We start from the raw sequence: 27,827 nt of genomic DNA on the forward strand, positions 1-27,827 counted from the left end.
TATCTATCTCGTACTATTTGTGACCAGTTGCAAATAGAGTATCTATAATTTCCCTTAAGCTAAAATAGCATATACATAGCTTTTGGCTGTTGCAGTATTAAGCTCTAATTTATTTTATCTGTTTACGTCCCTATACGTAATTAAATCAATACATTTAATAAAATGCATATGAATTGACGATTGTCAAATGAACTTGACAAATGAAACAACATTTAAAAAACAAGTGAATTTATTTGAAAATAAAATCATCGCGGAAGCGTAAAAAATGTAAAAATCTACCTTTCATAACATTATAGAACTTCGTAAAATAATATAAGTATTACAATAATATAATTTGTTATAAAATAACGCCTTAATCGAAGCCCGGTAAGCATTACAATCTTAGCTGTTAATCAATATAACGTTTATCATTAAAACTTATGATTATTTACAACAAAATGTCTTTGTGTCGTTTATCATTTTATGATAAAACTAAACCACTGTTTATTTACGTCCAAGAATACAATAATCATATTATATCATTTGCTTTTTTTCTTAAACAAAAAATGGCATCTTTGAACTATTTGGTGTACATGGCTACTCGAAGTATAATATTAAATGCTTACAGCAATAAAATAATATTCATGCTAATTTTTGATTAAAATATGTAGTTCCCCATTTCAAGTCAAATGCAAAGAACAAGAATAAAAGTAGAAATTAGATAAGTATTTCGTCCGTATTTTGAATTTTGAGTTGTGCGCCGCACCTCACACTGACCTCATAAGAGAGCAAGGTCTAAAATGGACCTTATATCATAAAAAATCAGGCAATCGGTAATCATCAAGCCTCCTAACTTTAAGCTAAATAAATATTAAGAATTGATTTCAAATAATTAAAAATTCCTTATAATTTACATTGTGCGCTTAGCTTAGTTTTAAAAAGTTATAGACTTAATAAAAAGATAGCTAAATATTTGTGCCTTAAATTTATAGAGATATTTTTATTTGTCGTGCTTATTGGGCGGTGTTAATTGCGTGTGACAATAAATACGTGTCGTTGGGTGTACTAGATAGACGTGTGTCTGTATGTGTGTGTGCGCTCGTTTATGCGCATTTGCCGCACACAGGCTTGTTGTCCATCACGGTGAACGTTGGGTCGGTCACTGGTTTTCTGCATTTCTGAAAATAAAAGAAAAAGAAGGTATTTACTTGGTCTTCGCATCAGTGTGACTACACCATCCATTTTTTTAAAACCAAGGATTCTTTTTGCTATTCTTGTTCTTAGTTTCGTACTGGTTCACTCGGGTTAAGGATAAGGACTACAGTATCATTTTTTTTGTTAAATAATAGAGTAAAGTTAGGTACATGTTTTATCGCATCTAAAGCTAGATATATATCAAATTGACATGAATCGTCAACTCGAAGATGGTGTGTTATGTTTAGTGTTACATTTTATTGAATTCCTTTACAATAGTTTTAATCAGGTACTTATATGAGTAGGCCGAACAGTCCGTGGTAGGAATGAGTTTTATTTTAGTATTAGAGCGAGTAATAACTACTTCTAATACACGTCAATTAAATTGACATATTAAATTGACATATTGTTTCATAATTATCCAAATCTTAACATTCATATGTGTAGTGATTATTCATGACGTATGTGTTGTTGTGTGTTGTGTGTGAGTTCGTGTTCGAGTTTGTGTGTATGCTTGCGTGCATGTGTGTGTGTGTACCTTGCAAGTGAAGCAGTCGCGGTGCCACTTGGCGTCGAGCGCGATGATGGCCTTGTCCACGATGGGCGAGCCACAGCCCGCGCAGCGCGCCGCGAACTTGTCCGCGAAACACGACGAGCAGTACGGGCGACCGGCCTACGGAACACAAGTTTTTTATATAATAAACTAACTGACCCGGAAAACGTTGTGTTGCCATCTAAATAAAAAATGTTAAAGGTGAACCCTTATCATTTAGGGGTATGAAAAATAAATATTAGCCGATTCTCAAACCTACTGAATATACATATAAAATTTGGTAAAAATCGGTGAAGCCGTTTCGGAGGAGTACGGTAACTAACATTGTGACACGAGAATTTTATATACAAGATTTAAGTATGCTCATAGATAAATTTGCCTGTCTGGCTGGCTCCTCTTCCTTTTGAATTTAGTCCTATTCATGCTTTAGCTTCAACTGCGTGGGATTTACATGTACAATGTTCATTTATGCTGTCAAAGACTGGCAATATGGGATGATGCAAATCTTGTTATGATTCACCACTGAGCACGAAGCTCTTAACTTTACTTACTTTACTTTACCGACTAAACGAAGAAGGTACAACTTAGTACCGTTCCGGATATTTTCAAACCGTCCATAAACGCTTTAGTAAAACTCAATGTCCGTTATCCAATTATAAGACATAGGACAAACAGCTTAGTGTTATCGGAAGATTCAGAAGCACTCGTAAAACTTGCCCGTACAGCCCGGCCACTATCAAAGTTGTCCAATGTTGTATCTCAGTTACAATTTACAAGGCTATGCTTCAATGTTATGAATTTGAACAAAAAAAACCTGTTCAGAGAAGCCACCGCCAGCGAGTTCCTTCTTGCATCCGCCACACACAAAGTGATGAGCGTGCCACGATACGCCCAAAGCTTGGATCACGCGCTGAAAACAAGCAAATACATACTAAATTAATGGATTTCCAAACATATTAAATTCGCACCAGAACATCTTATAAAGACATCATAAATTTTCAGCTTACTAGTTGTGAGACTTAAGCGCCGAAAGAAAAATTTAAATACATGTCATCTATTCTGCAGGACTCTGAGGCCTGGGTCTTCATGTACAATGGTCAAAAAATAGGTTTATTTCAATAGGACGAAACGGCGCGCGCCGCCACCTCTTATCACGTTACGAAAAGTCCCCAGTGATTTCGGCAGCCGAAAATACACGTTTTTCTTTGGGGACATTACGTCTGTGAACATATTTACTCAGAAATTGCACTAACACCAGACTATTGCATTATTTGTATTTGTAAGTGAACATATTGCTTTCTTAACATTCACTGTCATTGAAAATTGTTAAAAAAGTAAATAGCTTGTCAACTCTAACAAGTTGGCAAAACTTCAGGAAGTATTTTTGCATTCATAGTCGATACCTTGAAGGTGAATGCCCCGTATTATAATAAAACGAAGACAAAAATCTAAATAAAATCTTTTATTTCTGCGTTTGTTTCAAAAATAAAACACTAAGATTGTACTCGTATGCGGATATTATTCGAGTTATTTTTCAAATTTTTAAAGTGCTTGCTTCTTCAGTGCTTTTTAACTGTAGATGTCTTCTTTGCATTTAACGTGGAAATTCCGACCTTCCTTGCTAGGGATTCATAGTTCGAGTTCTAAAACACACTTGTGAATTTACAATTATGTGTGTCATAAAAATAAGTACTTCATTACTTTGACATCTTGTTAATCTCCAAACACATATTCCAAAGAATTCTCCATATAAGAGTCTGCAAATTGAAGTCGACCAATCTGTACATTTCTTGCAAGATGCACTTTGGCCTAAACTTGGATTATTAACTTTGGACTTAACTCTGTTCAGTCGTATATTGACAGACATGTCACCAAAGTGGTAGAGTTGTTATCACAAGGCAAAGTAATATAAGTAATGGGATGTCATTCATTAAAAATGTTGGCACACGCTCAAGAAAACAACCGAAAGAGCACATCGGCTAACACTAACAAATCTTTGTCACGTCGACTACGTTGTATGAAAGATTTTATCTAGAATATCATTTGAGAATTTAAAATGGGACCTGAGGAGTTTTTGAAATTAATATCGAAATTATCCAGCATTGTAAATGTCACCTACTTCTGTCACGCATGTTTTGTTTTGAGTAATTGGCGACACCTCTGCTTAAACATTTATCAGTTGCGTTTCATAGAGCTCTTGAGCTCTAGAGCCTTCTAACTCATCCTCATAGACGACAACAAGGAATGGTCTCCGATTGAACTTACTGTCATATTTGTTGTCTTTCAGACGGTTAACAATTGCCCAATCAGTGGACTGCATAATGTATGCATTTGCACAAAGATGCAGGAGACGTACAGAGAGTATGATGTCTCTTTGATACGCTATTTGATAGATTTTGACATCTGAGGTGTTGGATTCGCCTAAATTGTGTAAGTGTCATAGGCTATATTTTTAACTACTCGGGATTTTTCTTGTTTTTAGATTCTTGACAAAATATAATAGAAAATAAGCAGTCATTTGACTTACTTCACATTTTTCTTTACCTTACTTACTTTGATAAGTATTATATTACCAAACATGATTACTTAAGAATTGTGCTTTTTGTATAAAAACGATTACCTCATGCGTGGGAGGTTTTCAAATTGATACATATTAATTTTATGTTTAGCTTCAAATGTTGTGTGTTATAAAACTGTAGCGCAGAACATAGGACACTTGCAAATCAAATAGAGCCCATTGTTTCTGTAGTAATGACATCATGCGGTTGGTTGTTTGTGAAAAAGTCTCTGCTCATCCTTACAACTGTGTTACGCATCTGGTTAGAATATATAAGTACTGAATTATAATGGAACTTGCCTACATCTGTGCGTATTTTTATTATGCAAATAGTAAGAAGTAGCAAGTTGTTAGATAGCTTACTGGACAGAATTAAAGAAAATAAATGGAAATATCGTCACAACGCAAGTCCCAATAAAGAATCTATAAATTAAAAAGAATTGAAGAAGTGTCATTTTACGAAACCTGATTTTAGGTTTCGACATACATACGAAAGGTATTTGCTACTGAACATTATGCGGACTTTTCACGACTTCGTCAAAATTAACTTAAGTTTTATGATTTTAAAAAGTTTACAAACATATCTTCTTATCTATTATCTTGATATCTTTGGAATAAATTTTCTTTGATATTCATGCTACAAAGAGTGTATGTTATATCCTAAAAAACACATGTATAACGTTTTATTTATGTGCTTGTATCTATGTAGACTTCATAGATAACTATTCTACTAACCAATCGAGTTGTCCAGCCTAAATTTCCTTACATAAACGCGTAGGAGCAATAAAATGACATATGATTCACGGCGAGTTATGGCGATTGTGCGTAAGGTCGGCGGTCGGTGCTGACTCAACCCGCGGCAAGCCTTATACGGACCAAGAAAGTATCGCCGCTCGTCAAAATAGTTTATTGATGTACTGATTGTACTGGGATTCCGAAATATCGTTTCATTCGCTAGCATGTCCAGATAGGTATACCTTCGGAATTCAGATACGAAATTCGGAGTTCTTAACAATTGGATATGTCCATGAGCGGAATTGAGAAAACCATATTAGGTAGACTACATGTCAGGCTATACAAATTGCCAATATACATAATTTCTACGATGAATAATAATATTTTATGTCTAAACTACCACCCTAACTAACTAGCGCTAAGCATAGATAAAGTTAATATGCACTTCACTTACACAATGCGCTTAATCGATAAGCATCTAATGGAATAAAAAGCGTAATAGGAAATAACCAACGTTGCATAGTCGAGAGGCGCTATTTATAAACTCATTATTTATTCATTAGCCCCCATGTCACGTGTCGTGTGAATCACGCTGAACAGAAAACTTATTTGTTTTTCTCCGCCACTCCCGGCAAGGTCACGGTCAAGGATTGTATGTAAGAGACTTAATGTTAGGCGCGGTATGCACTTGCAACAATGAAATCGCTAAGATGTCGTGTGATGTATCGTCGGTCTAGTCTGCACGTCCGTTTACGAAGTTTCAGATCCTTTTGAAAGTTATTGACATATTTATGCGATGAAACAACTGCTTCATTATTTTTTTCGAATAAGTTTTACGTTAAATACTCGCGTGTTCAGAGTAGAGTTTAGCAAAATAACTGTTCCATCGGAGTGGCATTTGTCACTGTAACTAACAAAACCAACAGATTTAAATAATAGCTAACTCTGGCTGTAAAGGAAATATCTTTTTGCACCTTTCTTAAGGTACCCCATGTCATAGCGCTACGAAATTATTCCAGAATATCGTAGCACTTTCGATACATTCACAAACAAAATATCTGGATATACCATCTATCTTTATTATCACACTCCAGTCGGCAATTCTTTTGATGTATGGCTTATCTCATTGTCGATTGCGCTTGTCTAGTTAAGTAATTGTCTAGTTTAGATAAAGGTTTTTATTGCGTTTTTTGGATTCGTAGGTAAATCAATAGTTTTTTATTAACGGTATGAAACGAGTAGGCGAATCAAAGGTCGTTTTAATTGATTTCCTAAAAAAGTTTTATTATAGCTATGTCCAATGAAAGTGCCTATAACTACAGTAAACATTTCAAAATTTATTTAATCTTCCGATATTTTTCCTCATTAATCCATGTTAGAATACGCCTTTCCAAATCAAATAATTGCCATGCAATTAATTAAGCGTTGTATTTGTTTATATAAAGATAATATTTACACCATTAAACATGTACAACTACAAACACTTTTAAATTTGCTACATTATAATGTAATCTTATGAGAGTGTTTTCTGTTGCAAAAAAGTAGAGGTTTTTTGAAATAAGAAACCGTCGGTTGGCCTAATATTGAAGATGATTTTTTCTTGTACAAATATACATTTTTGTTTAATTTTACTACATTAAAACAACATTACACCTGTAATCTGACGCTATATATATAAACACTTATTTGATCTCTACAATCAAATAATTGACCAAAAACCTCGGAACGGCAGAAGCACATTAGATACAATTAAACCGTTACGCGGGGCGTGGGTAGCCGTAAAAGACGTTCAGTTTAGTGTCGTGTGAAGCCGCCAGGAGCGTTGCGTCATGTAATGACAGTGGATTTAGTCATTTTTTCCAACACACAAATTAGTCACGGGTGTGAAGAATGAAAGCGGGTAATATGTGTAATGATGTATGATGTTCTATTTCCGAGTTTCTGAAAAGGAGCGCGAGCAAAAATGCAATGCCTCCGTTAAGGTTAAAGGTATGTATACTTTATTTAATGCAATTAACTGACTACATTTATAAGTTTGTTTCTTAATGCAATTCCACAATAAGGAAATATAACTTGTAAAAAAATCTGTAAACATTAAAATTAATTCAAAAAATATATATTTAAATGTTTTCAAAAGTATAATAATAGGTAACAGTGTATTTTTATATAGTGACATTTTACTTACGCGTTGATTATTCGATGAGTCACAAAAGCTCGTTTAATTTATTAATAATTACTCATTTATTGTCTGGAAATACCAAACACAGAGTTATATAATAAATAATAATACACCTAAAATGCACCTAAATTTAAACCTAAATTTAATTTTACTTCATATTCATATTCATATTCTATACTAATATAGTTTTATATAGTTATGCAAACTAAATTATTAGTCAGTGAGTAAATACCCAACAATAGAAAGGTTAACTGTGACAGCAAAGTTAATTAATTAATACAGTTACTCGTATAGTCAATACGTCCTCTAGAGATAGTATTTTAATTATGCATCCATTTACAATCCATAAATACGTCAGATCTATTAATTGTTTCCATCGCTAGTCATGCAATTCTCATGGTGTTCATTACTTTAATGGAGTTAGGAGTAGTATCAACATTACATTATGCTAATTGTTTCATTCCATTTTGTAGGATACTTGCAAACCTTTCTCATAAATCCACCTCGTTGAATTATCTACGGGTGTTTACGTAGTAAAAGTAAATTACAGTCAAACAGCGCGATGGCGAACTTCCGCTGAAAAACAGATTAGTGTAACTTCTTATAGGAAAGCATTAGTCTCATGAAATTCGGGTATCCAATGACTTTTTCTAGTAATATAGAGACGTTTATGTATATTATCATGTATAGTGTGCAAAATGCTCCAGGGTTGAAAAAGTTTCAATTTATAATGATATATAATGATGATATTATAAAAGCTTAATATTATAATGATAGAGTGTAGTATATGCTATAGCTACTCACATCGGTGATGGGGTCGCCGCAGCCGTGACAGCGCGGGCTGTGGTGGTTGGTGTAGCAGGGCACGCAGCACACGCCGCCGTCGTGCTGGTGGAACTTGGCGCAGTCGATCGGCTTGCGGCAAGTGTTGCACGTGAAGTGCTCGGGGTGCCACTTCTTGTCGAGCGCTGTCAGGATCTGTGGGTGTAACGGATATTATCAAGATGGTATGTCGCTGGTGACACAGTGAGAGCCTAGTGGAATGAACTTTGTATTTTCTACCTGAGATATAAGATACATTAACGTAAACATTTTTTGATTTGATTTTTATGGTTCTCGTTGGTTTCTTTTTATGTGATTTTTGGGTTTTTACATTTCTAACACCATATGAATCATATTACGAATTTCCTTATTCGTATCCAATAAACGCCATCCAATATTATTAGAATTGTGTGCATTTAATCTACATCAATCATTTGAAATGAATCTGAAGTCATTCATATTATTTTTCAATAAGATAAATAAATAATCAAGGATCTCTATTAAACGCCTCGCTACGCGCCCGAGCGCAACGTCTTCCAAATAAGGTAGCAAAATTTGTCATCGACACTTTCTGTCTTACGCAATGCCGGCTTATCGCTTGTTTTCTGGTGTATAATAAGTTTTGTGAATATCTTTGGTATAGGTAAATTCAAAGCTAATTTCATTATTCTGAAATCACCATGAACATACATTTGGACATCGTCCCAAACGTAAATTGTACCTAAGTGCGGATTGATACATAATGATTATGATTTATTCATAGTAATTTATCTGTGGTAATATATTGCTAAAATTATGGTAAATGGTGTACAGAATATAATAATATTTATGAAGACGTTGTGGTCTGATTCAAACATACATTTACTTTTGATTTAAATAAAAATCTTTAAAATTACACGGTACCACGTGTTCTATAAAAGCTCGGAGATGAATCTTCTAATGATTCAGATTCTAAAAACACGATCGTCCTTGGGTATCGAAGTGTCTGCTTCAATTATACTTGTTTACTAAAACATTGTTATAAATTGTGCACTTGACTCATACGTTATCAAACGCTATCTATAGATGTGTCCAGCGCGTTATTAGCCGTACAATTACTGACAGCTTCGCCGCTAATAAGTTATGCCATTAAATCATTTAAATTAACTGCACTGTTTGCATTAAATGATATGTTTATAAAGTGGCGTTCTCTATCTTAGCATGCGTCCGCACATTTAAGATGTTATCTAGGATTCTATTTTCCTCTGCTCCATTATTTATCGTAATCGATATTTTCTAGTTTTATCAAGGTCCCTTTTGCAACTTTGCGATTTACTTTTTATAGATGACAGAATTTTGCATATTAACGCATTTTGAATTCAAAATGCTAATCAAATATCAAGTTTTATGCAACAATTAGTAAATTTGTCTTTGGTCTTGGAAATAACTTCTTAATGCGTAAGAACAAACAGAAATTTGCTTCAAGTAGTAAGCATGTGCTTAATTCTACAGTATTTGAATTTAAATACGAATTTGACTTTTTATTCATATGGGACAGTTACTATGAACTTTTCTGTATTCAAGATAAATGATATTAGGTTGATAATAAACCACTTATCAATAGATGACGCCAACCATTATTATAGCTTATCGACGATTATCTGCGACCGGGCCGATAAGTTCTATAATGTTGGTTGACCATAAATAGAGTGCCATGAGTTTTTGTTTGCCGATTTTGGACTATTTCGTCATCAATATAATCCACTCATTATTTTTGGGTAAGGATAATCTGTTAACTACAACGCGTCGACTAGTTTGATACGCTTTGAAACGGTGACTTGATTGTAGATATTTCCCCCATTAATGAGGGTAATGTTTTTCTGGCGTATGTCCGTTCTTCAGCGTGTCGCTTAGCCTAAAGGACATGACGTATTTTAACATAAGGTGTGTTAATTAAAGTGTCTACATCGTGGAAGTGACATGGACTACATTACTTCCCTTAACAGTGTATTAATTTTAAGCAGTTGGTTTTTGTTCTTATAATTATTACTAGTTACTCACTCTTCCTTGGATTGGAGAATTGCAGCTGTAGCAGACCACTGGTCCTCCGTCTTTGGTAGACTGTAACAAAGGAACAAATTTCCTCAATATATTATGATTAATGTATTATGATTCAACACCTATTTATCATATTATACTTATTAGAATTATACTAGTAAACACCTATGTAATCCGTCTAATCCATCATGTTGAATATAATCGTCATTAAAAATAGATTAACAGAAGGAGACGGAAATGTTCTAAATATTTATCCTATCAGTTAAGCTGTTAATATGGTCTATTTCTATAAATACATCCGTGTTACTTATATTAGTCTAGTCTACTCTAATAAAGTTATTATATTGTCAATAATTTTCCTGTTATATTTATTGTCTAATGTTATAACATTTTGAGCACCGACTATAGATATTGTATTTAATTTGCTTTTGTTGAAAGAAATTATTTTAATTTTAGTGTAAATCAAAATATTATTTGTACTTGCATCTCCCTGACTGTTCTCAAGTCCTACAACACGTTCTTATTTTTTTGCTATTCTAATGCTTTTAATGCATAATTGGCAATAAGTTGATCTCACACAGGAAAAATACTTCAAGTCTAATTTTACAATTTCAACGCAACGTCTTAAACGTGTTGTGTTTTCCTCTACTAGGTAGATATAGCGAAACATATTTTCCTCGGAACGCTGACAAAGTTACGGACGAAGGCTTCTAGTACGTACCTACCTACAATTAATAAGTGCGTGTCGGTTCCGCCAATGTATCTAATGAACCCACTTTATGGTGTTCAGAGTTCAGATAACGACTACATATCGTTCTATATTGTATGAATGATGTGGTAATCGGACTTTGTTATTATGATTTAGGTAACATTTTATATTTCCATAACCCCGTAAATACCACTGTTATATGATGATACATTTTTAAACAAATGCTTTATTCAACCTACGTAATTGAGCCACGAATAATTAAACTGTATGTACACTTAAAATAGTTCATCGTTTAGTTAAATGCCCGTCATGCTTGCACCGTTTGTGTGGGCGAAGAAATGACACTAACCAATTTAACTTAAAGATAAAAACAATGAGGATAACACTGCGCAAAGCATTAAACAATCCATACACGAACGATCTTGCCACAAACGTGTAAGATGTGGAATGAACCTCCTCCTGAGATATTCCTGGAGCGCTATGACATGGGGCTCTTCAAAAAAGGTGCAAAAAAAACTCTCCTTCAAAGTCGACGAAGCATTGGCGACTCCTCTGGTTTTGCAAATGTTCATAGGCGACGATAACTATTTTCCATTATGTAGCACGTCTGCTTTATCGTTGGCTCAAATATGTAAAAAAAATCCGGAAGCCGGCTATGCGCTAAGTGACTTTTAATTTTATCTTAAAATAGAGAATGTCCAATTTCCTTACAATACAATGCATACCCTTGTTATTATGTTTACGTAATAACATTCAGTTATTTTGTCGTATTCGGTCATCGCTATTTACCTTTTATTGCACTAAGAGCAATTACAATCGAATTACTTAAATTATCGTCCATTAAAGTTTATACGCGAGTACTGTTCGTCCTTTTCCGTATCACTGCAATTGGCCGGTATCAATAACCTTGACTTTGCGAAAATCGTGACCGATAATGCGAATTATTATTACAATCTCCTTTGCCCTTTGATTACATCATCGCTGTTAATATATGACGATTATGTTGTGTTCAAATTAATAAAAATGTTTTGACAAGACCTGCTGTGAATATGGAAGTAAGTGGTAGAATTATACGAGTGTGTCCGGAAAGATGCTACTGCCCTTCCTAATATTTCATGGACAGCAACTGTGTTACTTGTCGGATGGTATCTAATTTGGAGTTTCTTGCGCTGCTTCTTCTTCATAGCGTAACACCTTCCGCAGCGGTGGTAGTTTGTTGACTTTAAAAAAGTATTCTATATGAATCAATTTTGAATAAATTTGACTTGAATTTGAATTTTGAGTTAATTTACAAAAAAAGTTGAATATTTGTAAAAGAGAACCATGAATACATCATGAATATCAAAAATGTAGTTGGCTGTACCCTATAAACCGATATTGATGCTTGCAAGTCCATCATACAGTAAGTAAGCTCAAGTAAAAATATCCTGACTGATGTGCAACCTGTGCAAACGGACATGGCTTGGATCTTATAAATGTCTCTACCACACCAAACCAGAACATAATGGCGCTTAATACCGCTGTTATAAGTCTGGATTAGATTTGGTTCCTCTGGATTTTAAATACAAATGGGTGTTCTCTACTGTCTTTTAAGATTAAGTAATCTAGAGTTTATAACAATTTCTAAAGGATGAGATCATTCCCGTTACAAAGTTTAATAATAAGTAGGTAGGTAGATGCGTGTACCACGCTATTGTTTTTTTATCAATTTAATTTTAATTCTTTTGTTCTAACACTGTAATTTTAATGTTTATGTGCAGACCGCAAGTCAGCCTAGACAATGTTTTGTTATGGATTAGTACCTAATAATAGGAATAATTTATTTGTTTACCTTAACCCTAGAGTAGTCGCGCCTTTCCATGAAACGTGAGTGCTCGCGTGGTGAGCATTTTGCCGCACATGTTTATTTTTGCTAATTTTAGTTAAATAAATCATTTATAATTTTAAAGGAATAGAATAAAACATAGACTTTCATAAATTATCATTTACTAAAGTTTTGTAATTAGTAATTATTTAAAAAAAAAGCTTTAGTATATCTTGGGTACTTTTTTTAACTTTTTGCAATATCTTTACCTTAACACATAAAAAATGAAACTAAATATCAAAATTAAACGTTTTCCTGTATCTTCGATATGTATTTCAGCAAAACAGTCCGGAAAGATACACATACAATGTTCGTTGCACAGTATCTGTCCGCATCTATTGGACCCTTTTTTGGTTCTTCTTTTTTTGTTTTTGATAAACATACTGCGCATATACCTTCTTTACCCGAGGATATATATTTGTGCGTGTTACTTCTTCATATTCTTGTAGTTTTCCGGTGTCACTTACCTAAAAAATATTAGTTAGTAGAAAAAATAAAATATAGAAAATCGCCCATAATTCACAAAAACAATTGAAATATCAATGGTGTTACGATGTTTACATCAAAATAACATTATATACAACTAAAAATAACAATATTTCAACAATACTAAAAGATCAGGCACATTAATTTTACTTACGTGAGTAGTCGCGCAGTTAGCAATTTGCCGCCAAACGCGACACACCAACAATAACCGCATCCTCCTGCGGTCGCCTGCGCCTTAAATTTCTTCTAATTTCTAAAATAAGTAGGTTAGGCACGAGGGGGCAGCTACTAGGAAGCTTGATCTCGACAAATACACCGTATTTATTATAATAGGATTTTTTGACCGCGGACGGCAAAATGCTCATAGCGCGAGCACTCTAGGGTTAATACTAATTGGTGTGTGTGTAACGTTTTGACCACAAATTTGAATAAAGCATGTTGTTTTGGTTAATTACATCGGGATTTTAATTGTATTTAGATAATATCATGACCTAAAAAGTAACCATAAATTTTATTGTGATTACAAATTGATATTATTTAGTTTGTAGGTCTCTATGCCCAATATGTTTAATTGACTTAACAGTTCTTGTTATAAACACATAAGATTTTTATTAAATCGATCCTACTCCTATTCGTCTAACTTACTCGCTCACTAATGTGATAAGTGATAAGCTTAGGGAGTGTTATTACTGTTATTAACAACATTCAGTACAAACAAAATCAGTAATATGATTTTCATGTGCCCAAAATGAGCAAAACTTGAAAAGTAGGCACATATTAAAGGCTGCCTATTTTTTGCAGTGATTATACAGTTTAATACCTAAAATTGCGGTGTTTATGATGCCAAAGTGCACCGATGTCAGTCACATAACATTGTCGGCGACGTATTTGGTGTCCGCTGTGGAACAATGCGATGTTTGCGATACAGGTTTCATGTTACGGTCCATGTCACGAACGTGGGCGGGGGCGGAATTGTCGAACACGCGTGAACTGCACTGGGTAACACGAAGCTTAAATTACAAAGCTTAAAGCAATGTTATTGTTCTGATACAATGATAGTTTTATTTGTTAATATGTTGGTTACTTGTTATTTCCTTCTATTACATTTTTTTTGTTTTAAAACTATGAGTAAGAAATTGTTTGAAACCAATCTGCTTTAGTTTCAGGATAAAAACTATTAAAGTTTTTTATCCTGGAACTAAAGCAGTTTAAAAATTACACCTTTGAAAATTGTAAGTAATATACATGAAAAATAACTCACGCCCGTTATATCATTAAGGGACTCTTAATAAGTAACGGCTACTCACGATAAGCGGTTTAAATTTCTTTATTGCCTATATTTCAACCCAGTTGCGTGGTTCGTGGTCATGGCGAAACTCGTCATAGAGTGTCTCAATTCCGCGTTAATGTTAGTCTTCAATCATATAATCAAGGACTGCAATAAACAAATGCAACCGCGAACGCCTATGACTTGCAGCCGACTGAAGTTGCAATGTAGGGCAAGCGTCTGGCTGCAAGGTCAAGGCGAAGCGACAACCGCATTACTGCCCAGATTTTAGGGCGAGGAATGTATGAGATGGCGATGAAAAGCTACATTTGATTATTCATGACGTTTAGAAGGTTAAACGTCACACAAACGCTAATATATATTTGGGACGGCAGAAGATGTTTAAGTTGAAGAGATATTTGTTTCGTGGAAGAATAACATTTTTCTCACTAATACATTCTTGACAAATATCACTAAAATAAATGCCCCTATGTCGAAAAATATGCCGTTATTTCCGTTGATCGCACACCTGTAATTTGTCCAACCACTATAAGTGCAATATATTCAATATTTATCACCAATACTATCATAGTGAGATATACTTGAAGCTTAGTTAAAAATATTCTAAGTAAAGTCGGTTAATTAGTTTCTAATTATTGTTAATGATCTGATCATGTTAAGCATTAAAAAAACACCCACATCCAGGTCAAGTACTTTTTTTTCCAGGCGCAACTAAATGTTTATCGAATTTGTTCATTCAAAGATAAAGCTAAGATATGTTCTGATTTTATAATTAATATAATGTAGTTCGACGTCTGTTCTGCCTTCCCTACTTTATAAGATAAAAAACTCAATTTGCAAATTATTATTACATCTGAAAGTTCTTACAGCGCGATGTTTGTATTACTTCTTCATTGTCCCTCATTAACTTTGTTTAAATATTTTATATATTTTAAAAGTATTAACAACAACTTCTATTCGACTTTTAATTCCATCGTATTTCTATTCCATTAAGCCTAATTAGTTTAACAAGCGTTGAACAAGATTAATTGTGCATTCTATTATAACAGCTCTATCGGTCTTAACTACTGCGTTTAGTTTCCATTTATAGGAAATATAATGTCATGAAATATAACACAGTGTCGCACACACTTGTCGCATAGAATCGAGTTATAGTAGGAAAGCCGAAAAGTATGCATTGCATTTCGATGCATTGTAGTTAAATGCTAATCAACAAAAAACATCGTACAGTCCTCTTCTTTCATTTTTCCATTCCACCTCCTCTTTTTTGTGATATAAATTATTTTGTTGATTAGCATTTAATATTTATTTTGAGAAATAACCGTTAGCGGTGAGACAAATTATAGATATCTTTTCAGTTTTTTTAATATTTAAGAGTCTTAACATCATTCGCGTCGATTTTTCTGAGTTTATGCAACTGAAGTCTTGTTAATTTTCGTTACAAGCATAGAGCTTTTTCCTATCGGCTCAAGCGATTCTGTATGGATTTGTGTGGTGAGACCTACCTAGATTACGCTGTTACTGTCTTATTAAACCTATAAACTTGTTATATTGCATTTTGTTGTTGTACCTAGTTATTTGAATCGGACGCGTAATTGTAACATTTAGTTTTTAATAACATTGTAATTGCTGCTAGGAATATATTATTTTTCTGTCCTATCAGAAGGTTATATTGTGTTGTTTGTTTACATTTTAAAACTTAATATTAGGTGTATTATGAGTATTTTAGGAACCTATGGATATTCGACGTTATTGATAAATGATGAGTATCGCAAATCAACAATATTTTGTCAATTCAACCGTATTGAAGTTAATTAAGATTACAATATTATTATTATTATTTACTTTCGATGCATTGTATTACCTTGGCCACTTCATTTAGAAAACTACTTACTAATAATCTGTCCTTCAGTTTTCGAAAGTCATCCATCAGATTTAGATTCTAACTTCATCGTTAAATAAATTCATCCGCTAATTGTCGGATCTCTTCCACTTAGCATTGCACGGCTCGATTCGAACAATCGTTGAGCAAACAGTTAATGAGCGACCGCTTAGCGTCCCTAATGTTTGTTTACGACCACTCCGTATGGAAATGTGCATGTTGGTTGTTGCGTCTTCATTATGTCTATTGTAGCGGAAAATAACTGGTGCAAGAGTGCAATTGCCTGTTTGTGAATGTTATCGTGAATACAAATTGTAGTCTTTTAAATAAGGCTTGGAGCTACTACAATATTCACCAACGATATATTTCTTATCATCTATTCTATTTGCTATATTCTTAAGTTGAAGTCATACCAGACTATGTTCTTGAATTCCTTACGCTAAATCAAATAATATAATAATAATCATTAATCATTATTAGCCAAAGTAAAATCTTTACTAAATTCTTTTGTACAATACCTCAACTCTGCTTCCTAAAGTTTCTTCCATAAAGAAGCTTGATATTTAACAATAGGCAATATGCTATATTTCCATTCGAAGTGTTCATTAATGCGTTTAGTAATGAGATAATTCGTATTTAAAGCAAATTACCTCATAGCATTTGTTGGAATGACAAAACATTTGTTGTAAGTAAATTCATGAACTAATTGCGCATTCGACATTTGTTTACATTTTCAAAGTCGGACAAATTGCTTGACACATTCCTCTAACAGCCAGGATTCAAAGTACGCATTGATTAATTACAGTTGAATTACAAAACATCCACGGCCACAAAAATGTTGGCTGCCACTCTCATTTTTCTAGCTATCGGTAAAGGAATTAAAAAAATCATAAAGTACCCTTGGAGATGGTATAACCCTTTTTCGTTCCACTTTGGTAGTACCACGGCCTCCTCCTTTTTCGAAACTCTGGATAGTCATGCTATTTTTGCTATACAAAAGCATGTTACTCGTTTATTTAATAAATTAGAACGGTTAATGCAATCACACTAATTAATAAAATAATAAATTAAACTATTAATCATAAAAATAATGTGTTCGAATTTGATGGGTGATTCATTTAGTCAAGGCGATTTTAGATTATCTTATCAAAAAGTTTTAATAAAATATTTATTTGTTATGTTCCTATTTGATTAAAATGGAAAAGCTATTTAATGTCCTCGTATCATTATTTTTTTTATCGATTTCATTGATAAGTTGTTCATATCATAAATACATATTGACGTGTAATTTTCCTGCGTTATTTTATTTTACATCAGTGTTTGAAATATAATAATATCAAGATATTTTAACCTTTGAATATGTCACAGATTATTCAACAGTTACTTGAGATCACTATCAGATTTGCCAGTTTTCCACACCAATCTACTCAATGCAAGTGTATTTGTAGAAAGACATGCATTTTCTATTAAAGTAATAGATACGAACCTTTGAAGGTATTTAACATTCAATGAAAATTAAAGTGGAATAATCGGTATTATGCAAACTCTTGCTTAATTCTACTTGAGGTTGAAGTAATTGTACATGAGGATTGCGTTTAAGTAGCTGCTTAAAAGCTGGGATTGGAACTAGGCCCTCTTTTGTTTAGCTCATTAAAATCCGACCTCTAACTTCGCGCCCATATAGAATCATCGTTAACCTACTCCCTTTACCGTAGATGCACTATGGTAATCAGTTGTGGATTATATTCAGACTGCGTTTTTTCGATTGGCTTGTGTTCGAAGTTACACTTTTTCAACTGCGTTGAATGAAAAATTGACAACATATTATAACATGTAATTGTGCATTATGTTACCCCTATAAAATATAATTACACTTTTTATAATGTCTTCACTAGGTTTGCAAGCTTCATTTTGTTGATCACAATTTAATTATACAAAATCTCACCTATGAAAAATATTTTTAATACTACCTTCTCGCCTACCTGTCGTAAATTAAAATGTAATCCATCATGTTTTCCGCATTCTGTTGATGATAACAAATAATTTTAGTTATAACACGCTAAAAATTGTAACTTCTAGTGCGCGTATGTTACTCTTCTCTATATATGTTAATTTTCTTTAAACTCGACTACGTCCTTATATACCTATAGGACAGGACTGCTTAAACAGATTTATCCGATTTGGGATGTCAAGAGTATTGTATTCAAACTTTGACCTTCCAGTTCAAGCTCAACGATGCCCCAAAAACTGAAATAGTACGCGCGTGGGCGTCATTGTGTCTTCCGCTTTGTCTTCCCCGCTTTAATTTATTGTGATAACAGCCCTAAATCATACATTAGTAAATACAGGAAACATATTATTATTATGATATTTGTTCTATTAAATTTTCCATAAATCAACAATGTAACAATATAATTCCTTACTAAATTATCTCCTTGTAACTCGTGTCATGGTTAAATGGTTAAAACCTAAAAGAAGAAGAGAAAAATTGCTAAAAGAAGAAAAGAAACGTTTTCATCCAGCTTAAACTTTGTAAGCTCTGTTTCTACTTCTTCTTCTTCTATAAATGTTTATTATTTCTATTTTACAAAATTGTGTTATTATCTGGTTAACGACTTAAGGTGTGGCAGAGATGACACAACAGTTTACTTAACATGGCAAATCAGATCTTTAAAGATTAGTTTTTCGTATATTTGTTAAATAAAGTTTGCATTTCGTTATTGCAATTCTTATCTACCTATTAATCAGTTGCTAACGCAATCCGCTAGAGAAATGTTGTTTATAAATGCTTACGTCATTAAAAACAATAGATTCACGTGCCAGAGTACGTTGCAATCGTTAAACGGAACGGCGGAGGTGGGTATGTTCTCTTTAACATTTTTAGACAGAATTCTGTGTAATATTTTTAGCTCCTCCTTACCGATTATCTACAAACACTCCAGCTGTATTGCCGGCTTTAATTTTGTCCGACACCTGTCCTAAAACTACATGTGTATGACTAACAATAAGTTTTCCCGCGAACCGTGTGAAATTGTGTGTGAGGTGTTTCTGTATTTATAATTGTAATCCAGCCGATGTCCGAACGTCGCGTGGAAATAGATTTTTTATGCGCCTACATATAATAGATTTATCGTTCACTCTTGTGGGTGGTAAGTGTGAAATATAAAGTTTCACTTCACTTTTGCTGACAGTGTTGACTTTATTTAAACCACAGTATCTGGCGCTTACTGATATCAATTTTAGTTATGAATTATAGCTTTCGACTATAAGTTTTCTATTAGACATTTATTGCCTCAAATGTTATAAACATTGAAACCATGGTATTCATTTTCATGTTTTACATGTGTCTTTGGTCGATACAGCGTATCTGTAACTGTTTCATAATCAATTTAGTATGTGTCATCCGCTTTTAAGGTCCTATTCAAGATCTGTGCTGAAGCCGTTAAAATGGATGTTTATTATAGCAATAGGCTGGATTTGATAATGCATTTTATGGGTTAATTTACTCTTTGAAGTAGGATCGAATGTGTTTATACTTATGATGTAACACAAAGAATTTGCGACTCTGTTACAATTGCAAGAGTTTATATTTTTAGATAGTAATTTACACGCATATAAAATTTAACTACTGTAGTCTGCCAGTTGAATTTTCGTATAAACTACTTGGTGTTGAGCTAAGAACGCAGAGTATAGTAACAACATTAAGTTCATCATGTAGAAAATCAAGGATTATAATATGTTAACTGATTAAATTTAAAACTAAATTATTATGAAATACCACTACTTTAGAGACATTGACTTTTTACCTTTGAATACGTCAGATTAGCATTTCAATGCATTAGAAGGTCTGAATTACACAGAATACCTACTGTTACAGATCAAAGTCTGAAGCTTTTATAATAATTTCATCGCTATTAGTAAACTACGTGAAGTTTTTCTAAAAATTCAACTGCATATGAATTACTGGTGATATTAAAATGGATTACGGAATAGTACTTTAACGTTGTGAGGATTATACAAATACGTAAATTCGTCTGAAAAGACAATTCATCATCTTCCATAATACATCGAAATTGGGTTCACGCAGGTAAGATTGGCTTGCAGCCAAGTATACGTTTACGTGATCTACAACGAGACGATCTTTAATAATGTGGTATATGCATTTTATTTTTGTTAACAAGGCTTTTATTTTTTGATCAGATATAACCATTGTAATTATTTAATATTCAACTTGGTATTGAATGTGCTAAGAGAGATTGACGCGACAATATACGTCTGTACTTTGGAATAAAAAAAGATTAAATTACGATTGATAACGAAATATATTACTAGAATCAGCTGAACCTTGAACGTTATGTACTTAGGGAGCTTCAATGACAGTTAACAATGCACGAGATATATCAAGACAATCTTCAAGTTTATATGGTATCAATTAATTATGTATGAGCGTATGATTTGTCTAATTGATGGCAATTGTGTAAGTCATGGTCACATGTCCTCCATTTCATTTCGCACATCATTTGCTGCTACGTAAAATATTCCTTTACTATGACATTACTACGTTTAACGTCTGTCGTTTTATTATTATTATGATCACATTTATTTTTATTTTATTATCCTTCAAATTCAGGAATTGTGCCGGCACGTGAACATAAACAGTTTTGTTAATATCCACTGTTTATTTATGCCATGCTCTATTTCTTAAGATTAGCTATAATATTTGTAAAACTATTCTAAATGTTCGTGTCAACCAACAGTTAGTATGATGCCAATTCTATAGATTTTATATTTTTAGCGATTACACGGTGTGGTAAGAAGTTTTCATTGTTTTTGTTGTTGTTTTTTCATTATTAGAAAATAGAAATTTTCAAAAGCTACTGCAAGATCGTTGTTGAAATTGCGATTGCAACGTTATTTTCGGCGTCCAAACGTGAAATAGCAGAACAGCTAATAAAAGATAAAGATAGAAGTGGGGATATAGACAAAATACTTCACGAATGAATTTGAGCTGAGCTCTGGACACGGCAACGCGGTATTCCAACACTAGGGACCGAAATAACGACTGAATCATTTGCACTAGCACTTTAATTCACTTAGCTACGGTTTTCCTTTTGTTCATAAATATAAATGTGACAAAATAATACTCGTAATACGCTTCGCTAATCCTAAAATAACGTGTATACCTATGTAACATGCGTAACATTAGATTTGAAATGACACTTAAGTATGGTTATACAAATTTGTTTAAATTGATTTACAATAAAATATGCTGGAACTTCTCGTAGGCCTAACTCATAACACGACGTAATCCTGACCTGGAAGTTGTTTTAAAGCAGGGATACTAACGTGACGCGTTCTAACCTACGTCTCAGAGAGCAGCAACGCATTGTTTTGTTGTCTATCAATAACATTTCACTAAGGGTCATTAAATAAGAAGCTTCTACATAAATAGCAATATGAAACATATGCGAAACATCTGCACCATAACATTAGAGCGTCACAACATTACTTAGTGGTTTGCTGTGTCCAATATCATGTAATCGCGACGCTCGTAAACACATATCTATTTATACATGCACACAATCACAACACAACTGTGCACATTATTGTTGTAGCTGCGAAGTGACACGGCTGTTCTATTTCCAGAATTCGTGATTTCTCTCACAAAAATACCCATTGTTTGGTGTTTGTGTCTATTTGCAAACGTTTGGTTTGGTTTTCCTTCAAATCGGACACGTAGGTACGTTGGGAGTGGTTCATTTTATTTCGCATTCAGTATTATACTCTATAAGTCGATTTTGTGGTTATGCCAATAAATTATAAACGATTCAATTCAATAATATTTCTCATTTCCTGATTATGTATGCGTATGTCCTTCCATATTAAAATATGTTGTAACAACATAATATTGCAATTTGACACACTGTGCACACTGTGCAATACACGAGGAGTATTCTGAAGATATGTTCTGGTCGTTTTTAATGCGTTTTCTTACCACTATTTTAGATAAATCCATAATATGAAAGTATATTTCAGGATAACTGTTCTACCACTTAGCTATCCATGAAGGCTAAAATCGGATGCGCCTTGAAAATTCGCTTTACACCCTTCGAGCCATAACACGATCGAAAATAAAATGTTCTATTATAAAAGAAACTTCAAAAAATGTTAATATTCTGTTAATATCAATAGAAACGAAGTTTCTGTTTTATATGTATGTGATTGTATTGTAAGAATGTTATATGTTTCTTTTAAGTTGTATTTGTTACAATTCAAAACTTATTGATGGCTTCCCAAGTTAATCATCAATTCTCGGAACCACAGCACTAGACTACGTGTAAATTTCAATTTTAATTCTTGTAAAATGTTACTCGTGTGTATTTTCCCTTTATAAATTTATTGTAGCTCTTTTTTGCTGAGGCTGTACAAAAGGTGAACGTTCAAATTCAATTCGCGTTTGGCTTGTTTTTGCGATGCAGTTAAACCTCATTTGGAGAATCCTCTTTCGGTAGTAAATGCACTACTGGTTTTGTGATTTAATTACAATCTGATTTCTTCCATCTTTTAGACTGATCATAAAATATATTGAAATACCAAAATGTACAAGTATTTTGTAGAATAATTGTACATTATGTTAAAGCTGCAAATGTAGTATTTATGGATATTTAAGGATACAATTTGTCACATACTTTAAACTTAATAGAAGGTATGTTAGAAATACGCGATCATTTTTTCATGTAAACAAACATTAATGTCCCTTTGTAAAAATGAGCTTTTAAACATATTTGTGGACGCGGTCACACACTTTATTACAATTTTATTACATGTTAAACAAAGTGCCGTTTTATTGTGTGTGTTTATAGGACTACGCTTTTTTTTATTTGTAATTGTATATTTGGCGCATCTTAAAAAAAACAATATAGGTATTTGCAGGTATGTTCCAACAATAATCTATGTTTAGTTAATTCTATATGTTTTTCGTGTAGTCAAATTGTTGTGAATTGGTCAAAAAACTCACAACCGACCAAGAACTTAGTAACTTCCATAAAATTAAGGTGGTAAAACCCTATGTTGCTCAACTCAGGAGGCAACACCGCTCCTACAACTACCGCAACTACCTCCCGGTATCTGCCTTAGACAGCAGTATTAAGTTTCTTGCTGCTGTGTTTGAAATAGTTTGATGATTGACACACTTATGCGCGGAATTGCAATTTAGTCTTCACCTGGACTTAGTTACTTCGTTATTGGTAGTAATTCAGTCCTATCTGGAACTAATTACAGATGTCGATGGGCGGCTACTTACCTTCAAGTGGACTAGAAGCTTAATTGCTACTTCTATCACAGTAATCAAGTAGAAATATTATTTTTTCTCGATACGTGATCTTTTCTACTGTCCATCGCAGTCTATTATTTCATCATTAACCCATTTCAAAGCACTAATCTCCTCTAAGAATAACAAAGGCTTAAACCACAGTACACCGTGACAATGTATTCTGGGTTGAAGATTATTTATCTAAAATAAAAGTATCCTAATTTACTCCGTATAAAATCAGGCAACTGCCAGTGAAAAGAAACAAGTAGTGAAAACCGCGCCAAAATCGCTCCACTCGTTTTGGAGATTAGCCACAACAAGCAAACACACAGACAAACGGATAAAAAAAAATGTTTTTTTTTTTTTGTAAGTACCGTCTAAACTTTAATATACAATCAATCAAAAGCGGATATTTTGATATTATATTACATGCAGACACTTCTATATTATTTGTGTAGATCGCGGTCTAGGGTTGCTATGGGCATTGATACATAAACAGCTAGACCCCTAACTCTATGGGCAAACGGATATCTAAATTCGTAACAATCAATCTCAGTATCCTCTAAGTATCAATCAGGGTCCGTAACAATCGTAGGGCGATAATCGGCAAGAAGTAGTAGCCGGAATCCCATAGCTTACTGAAGAAACTCTTATAAACTTATTTTCTTCAACGAATTTTTCGTATTCCTGTATTATGTGTATTTTGGCCACTTATATACTTTTAACGTTGTAATGAAAACAGCTCATAGAAACAATAAATAGAAGATTATGTAAAGAAAGCTCTATCGTAAATGTAAACTTGGCATCAGATCCGAAAATACACGGAATTTATTAGATAAACGATTGATATGTGCACGATAATAATCTAAGTATACTTTCATAGAACAAAATTCAAAATAGTTACTAAGGATAAAAATATTTTCAGGTGATACAAAAAAAAACTAAAGTCAAAAGTATTGTTTAGTTTTTAAACGCATTATTTCAAAGGCACGCTAAATTTGCTACTACAGATAACACGTAAATACAAATTCCATCAAAACATTAAAGTTGATGAAAATTAAAAATACTCACCATGGTTTACGATGTTTTCGCAACGGGTAAAATAGAAATACACGTGTGCTCTACACGAGGTCGCGAGACGAACTGATGCGATCGCGACATAGTTCGCCGCCTTTTAGTAAGGATGTGTCGCAGGACAAACGACTGAGCGGTATCGATATTGGCATATCGATAATTTCCCTTAAGTCTATAGCAATTTAGAAATCACGATGAAATCGGTTCACCGACAAAACAGGGTCGTCGTGTTACGTTTGTTTGAGGACTTCACTAAAAAAATTTTTTTTTTATTCTGTAGAAAGTATTATACTTTTTTATCCGTACTCGCTGGCTTCCCTGATACCACCGCTGAATAGCGCTCCCAAACCCTGATTTTTCCACCGTCAACTAAATTTATTATTACTTATATCCTTACGTTAATTATCAAAACCAGTTGTATACTAAAACTTCATCAGACAGCGTATTTTCGTACAGACCAGCAGTTCTGGAATAAGAAGTGCACAAACATACATAGCAATTTTTATAGAATATCTGTTGTCAAGAAACTTTTTATAATATTTATAAGGGAATTTTGGATTATCATGAACCGCCCGTGATAGAGTTCGAAAAATCATTTTCATACTTTAATATCTGTCTTTGATTAGTCACGAGATTTGTCATAAAACATATATGTAGACAGATAAGCATATCTCGATACGTTTTAAAAATGGTCTCTTTGTAATCATATCAATATTTAGATACCTAGAGATTAATTTGATGAGTTTACTCGAGCCACATGGATTGAATAGGTATAATATATTTCATACACTGATACAATTATTGCAAATTTTAGTCATATAGGTATAATGGTAATCACCTAATAATAATTACATATTAAAATCAATATAAAAAGAACTATACTAGTAGTAATGTGTAATTGGGTCTTCTAATATAAAGAATGTTATATGTCAAATTTGGATAAATAAAGTTTTCATGTTTGTCGTTAGGATATGTGTATGAATGAGTTAAATAAAATACTAATAAATTCAATCATAAACAATAATGATCAAAATAAAGACGTCACATCACTATTACCGAAGCGAAAATACAGGCGCCTTATCGGTGATGACGTAACGGTTGCATTTACGGGTACTGGAGAATTGCACGGGGCTGGCAGATGACGGCTCACAATGCCCGTGGGATACCCGCGAGGATCGAGCGCCATGTTTACGGACCCCTGGTTTAGTTGCTCACCACACTGTTAGTGCTGTAAATAACGGTAACAAATTAGACTTGCAAGAAATGAAAGATATGAATTTTAAATAACGGACTTAGACGAAACCTTCACGAGGAACGTACATGCCTGAGAAATCTCTTTAATGTTCTAATCGTGTGAAGTTTACCAACTCGCACTAAGCCAGTGGATTTCGCTTACACTATGAACTAAATACTTTCATTCTAAAAGGCGCTTCACGCCCAGCAATGTGACGGTTAAGGGTTGATATTCTAATGTGTATGTTAATTGTTAGTACGGAATGTACGCAAACGAATTATAACTTGATTTCCTATTTTTTTTAAGTTTTGTATGTAGTATAACATTCGTTGGTTCGAATGGATATTTGTACCTGTCTGTCATAGCGATACTTATAAACGTGAAACGTTTCAGCTTAATCGCAGGGGTTATCTCAGCATATGGGAGAGACTCTGGCAGAACTTTTGGAATTCTATTTATGAGGTGGTACCGCTGCTATTAAACTCCTAAGAAAATATACCATCGTCAGAATGTTATGAAGATACCGTAACAATGTTAATATATTCGTATATTGAAACGTCTGTTTATTTCAGGCATCGGAAGTAACTCCGACAAGCTGCGAGGTGAGCAGGTTGCTGCGACAGCTTTGTGGTGGAGATGCTTTGGGGTAAATATACTATTTTATATTGACTAACAATAGGAAATGTTCACAGAAAAATATTTAACAAATGTCCTAATAATCTGTGCGTGTAATCAGTCACAGATGCTCTCGAACATCGAATATGAAAATTAGTGACTGATGCAGTATAGTCTGGTTAGTAAGTAAAATTGGTCATCAAACCGCAAATTGGCATATTTGGTGTGTAACCATATCTTAGTCGTTAGAAGTTATAATTAACATAATCGTCCCATAGAAAATAAGGTTTTTCATGTAATCACAATGTTTGACTTTAATGTAATGTAATGTTGATTTTGCCTAGTGGTGGCTCCAATAAATAAGCTTCACAGGAAGGAAGGACATTTTTGTTCATTCTGATTCTGCTTTGTGCAACATTCATGAAGCTATGCTACATAGCTGGTAACCACACTACTAAATATAAACCTCAATTTATCAATGAAAAACACAAAAGGCGTGCCAATAACCTCTCAATCGGTACAAATCCGTGAAACATATTAAACAATTGTGTATTTAGCGAACGTGTCAAATGTATCGTATAGAGATCTATTAAGTTTCTACATCTCTATCTTATACTAGCATCAGATAAAGACAGCGATACAAAGTAATTGCCAATCGAAGCGCCGCCCACACTGGAACCCTAACCGGTGCGTGAATAATTACGTGGTTGATGGTGCCGATGTGTCTAAATTTGGTGAAGTGGTGATTTTTTGCACAAAAACATGACTGGTCTGGTTAATTTAGGACCCTGCCCACGTGTCATGGGGTCCCTTAAGTATCTTCTGACTCATTCAAGTGGGTTCTCGGAAGTAGTGCAATGTTCGATATCACATGGTATTTAATTTACAAATATTTATCTTATGTAATACGAGTATGAAGCTTGCATTCAGGGTACGTAACGGTTAGTGGTCGCTGTGGTCTAAACCTCTATGATCAATGCAAAATAGATCTATGTTGCTACGTCAGAGGCCCGTGTTCTTAGATCCTAAGCCTCAATAACTTGATAAAACGTATGGACTCGAACAATTATGTTGGCATTGATAGATTTTAATTGTTTATGATTTGTACACTTTATTTATACTGGTGAAATCTCAATAAAAAGAGTTGGTTTATTACATTTTTATAATCATCACGTTCTCCCACACCTGTCTCCCTTACAGCAACACGAATTGAAAGAACTCTAACATTCGCCGGTGATAATGCAGTGTATCAGTGAATCTAGCTATTGTGCTTTGGTTTAAATGGTCTAATAATGCACATACAATTT

At 33.6% G+C, this 27,827-nt stretch overlaps 2 protein-coding genes across 2 annotated transcripts in view; one reads left to right on the top strand and one right to left on the bottom strand.

Annotated features, from left to right (window-relative positions):
* Nucleotides 1-27,827, top strand: part of LOC140757114 (uncharacterized) — a 45,929-nt gene that overhangs the window by 7,794 nt on the left and 10,308 nt on the right. The window contains exon 16 of the mRNA XM_073092650.1: nt 26,478-26,551. Within this exon, the coding sequence (XP_072948751.1) occupies nt 26,478-26,551 (74 nt within the window). The remainder of the gene's footprint in view (nt 1-26,477; nt 26,552-27,827) is intronic.
* LOC140757236 (transforming growth factor beta-1-induced transcript 1 protein) lies at nt 212-24,789 on the bottom strand. Its single transcript, XM_073092785.1, has 6 exons — nt 24,669-24,789; nt 10,060-10,119; nt 8,002-8,175; nt 2,541-2,636; nt 1,712-1,846; nt 212-1,157 (listed from the first exon to the last, which is right to left on the bottom strand). The coding sequence occupies exons 1-6, from the start codon at nt 24,669-24,671 to the stop codon at nt 1,083-1,085; spliced, it is 543 nt and encodes a 180-aa protein (XP_072948886.1). The 5' UTR covers nt 24,672-24,789; the 3' UTR covers nt 212-1,082.

The sequence above is a fragment of the Epargyreus clarus genome, unplaced genomic scaffold (assembly GCF_041222505.1).
Source record: "Epargyreus clarus isolate Ecla_fem2 unplaced genomic scaffold, WU_Ecla_fem_2.2 ptg000004l, whole genome shotgun sequence".
NCBI classification, from domain to species: Eukaryota; Metazoa; Arthropoda; class Insecta; order Lepidoptera; family Hesperiidae; genus Epargyreus; species Epargyreus clarus.

Excerpts from the sequence above, each read along its gene's own strand:
- LOC140757236 (XM_073092785.1), bottom strand. Across the intron at positions 8,176-10,059 it reads ATTCTCCAATCCAAGGAAGA|ATCCTGACAGCGCTCGACAA; the intron begins GTGAGTAACTAG and ends TTACACCCACAG. Across the intron at positions 1,158-1,711 it reads GCGACTGCTTCACTTGCAAG|AAATGCAGAAAACCAGTGAC; the intron begins GTACACACACAC and ends TTTTATTTTCAG.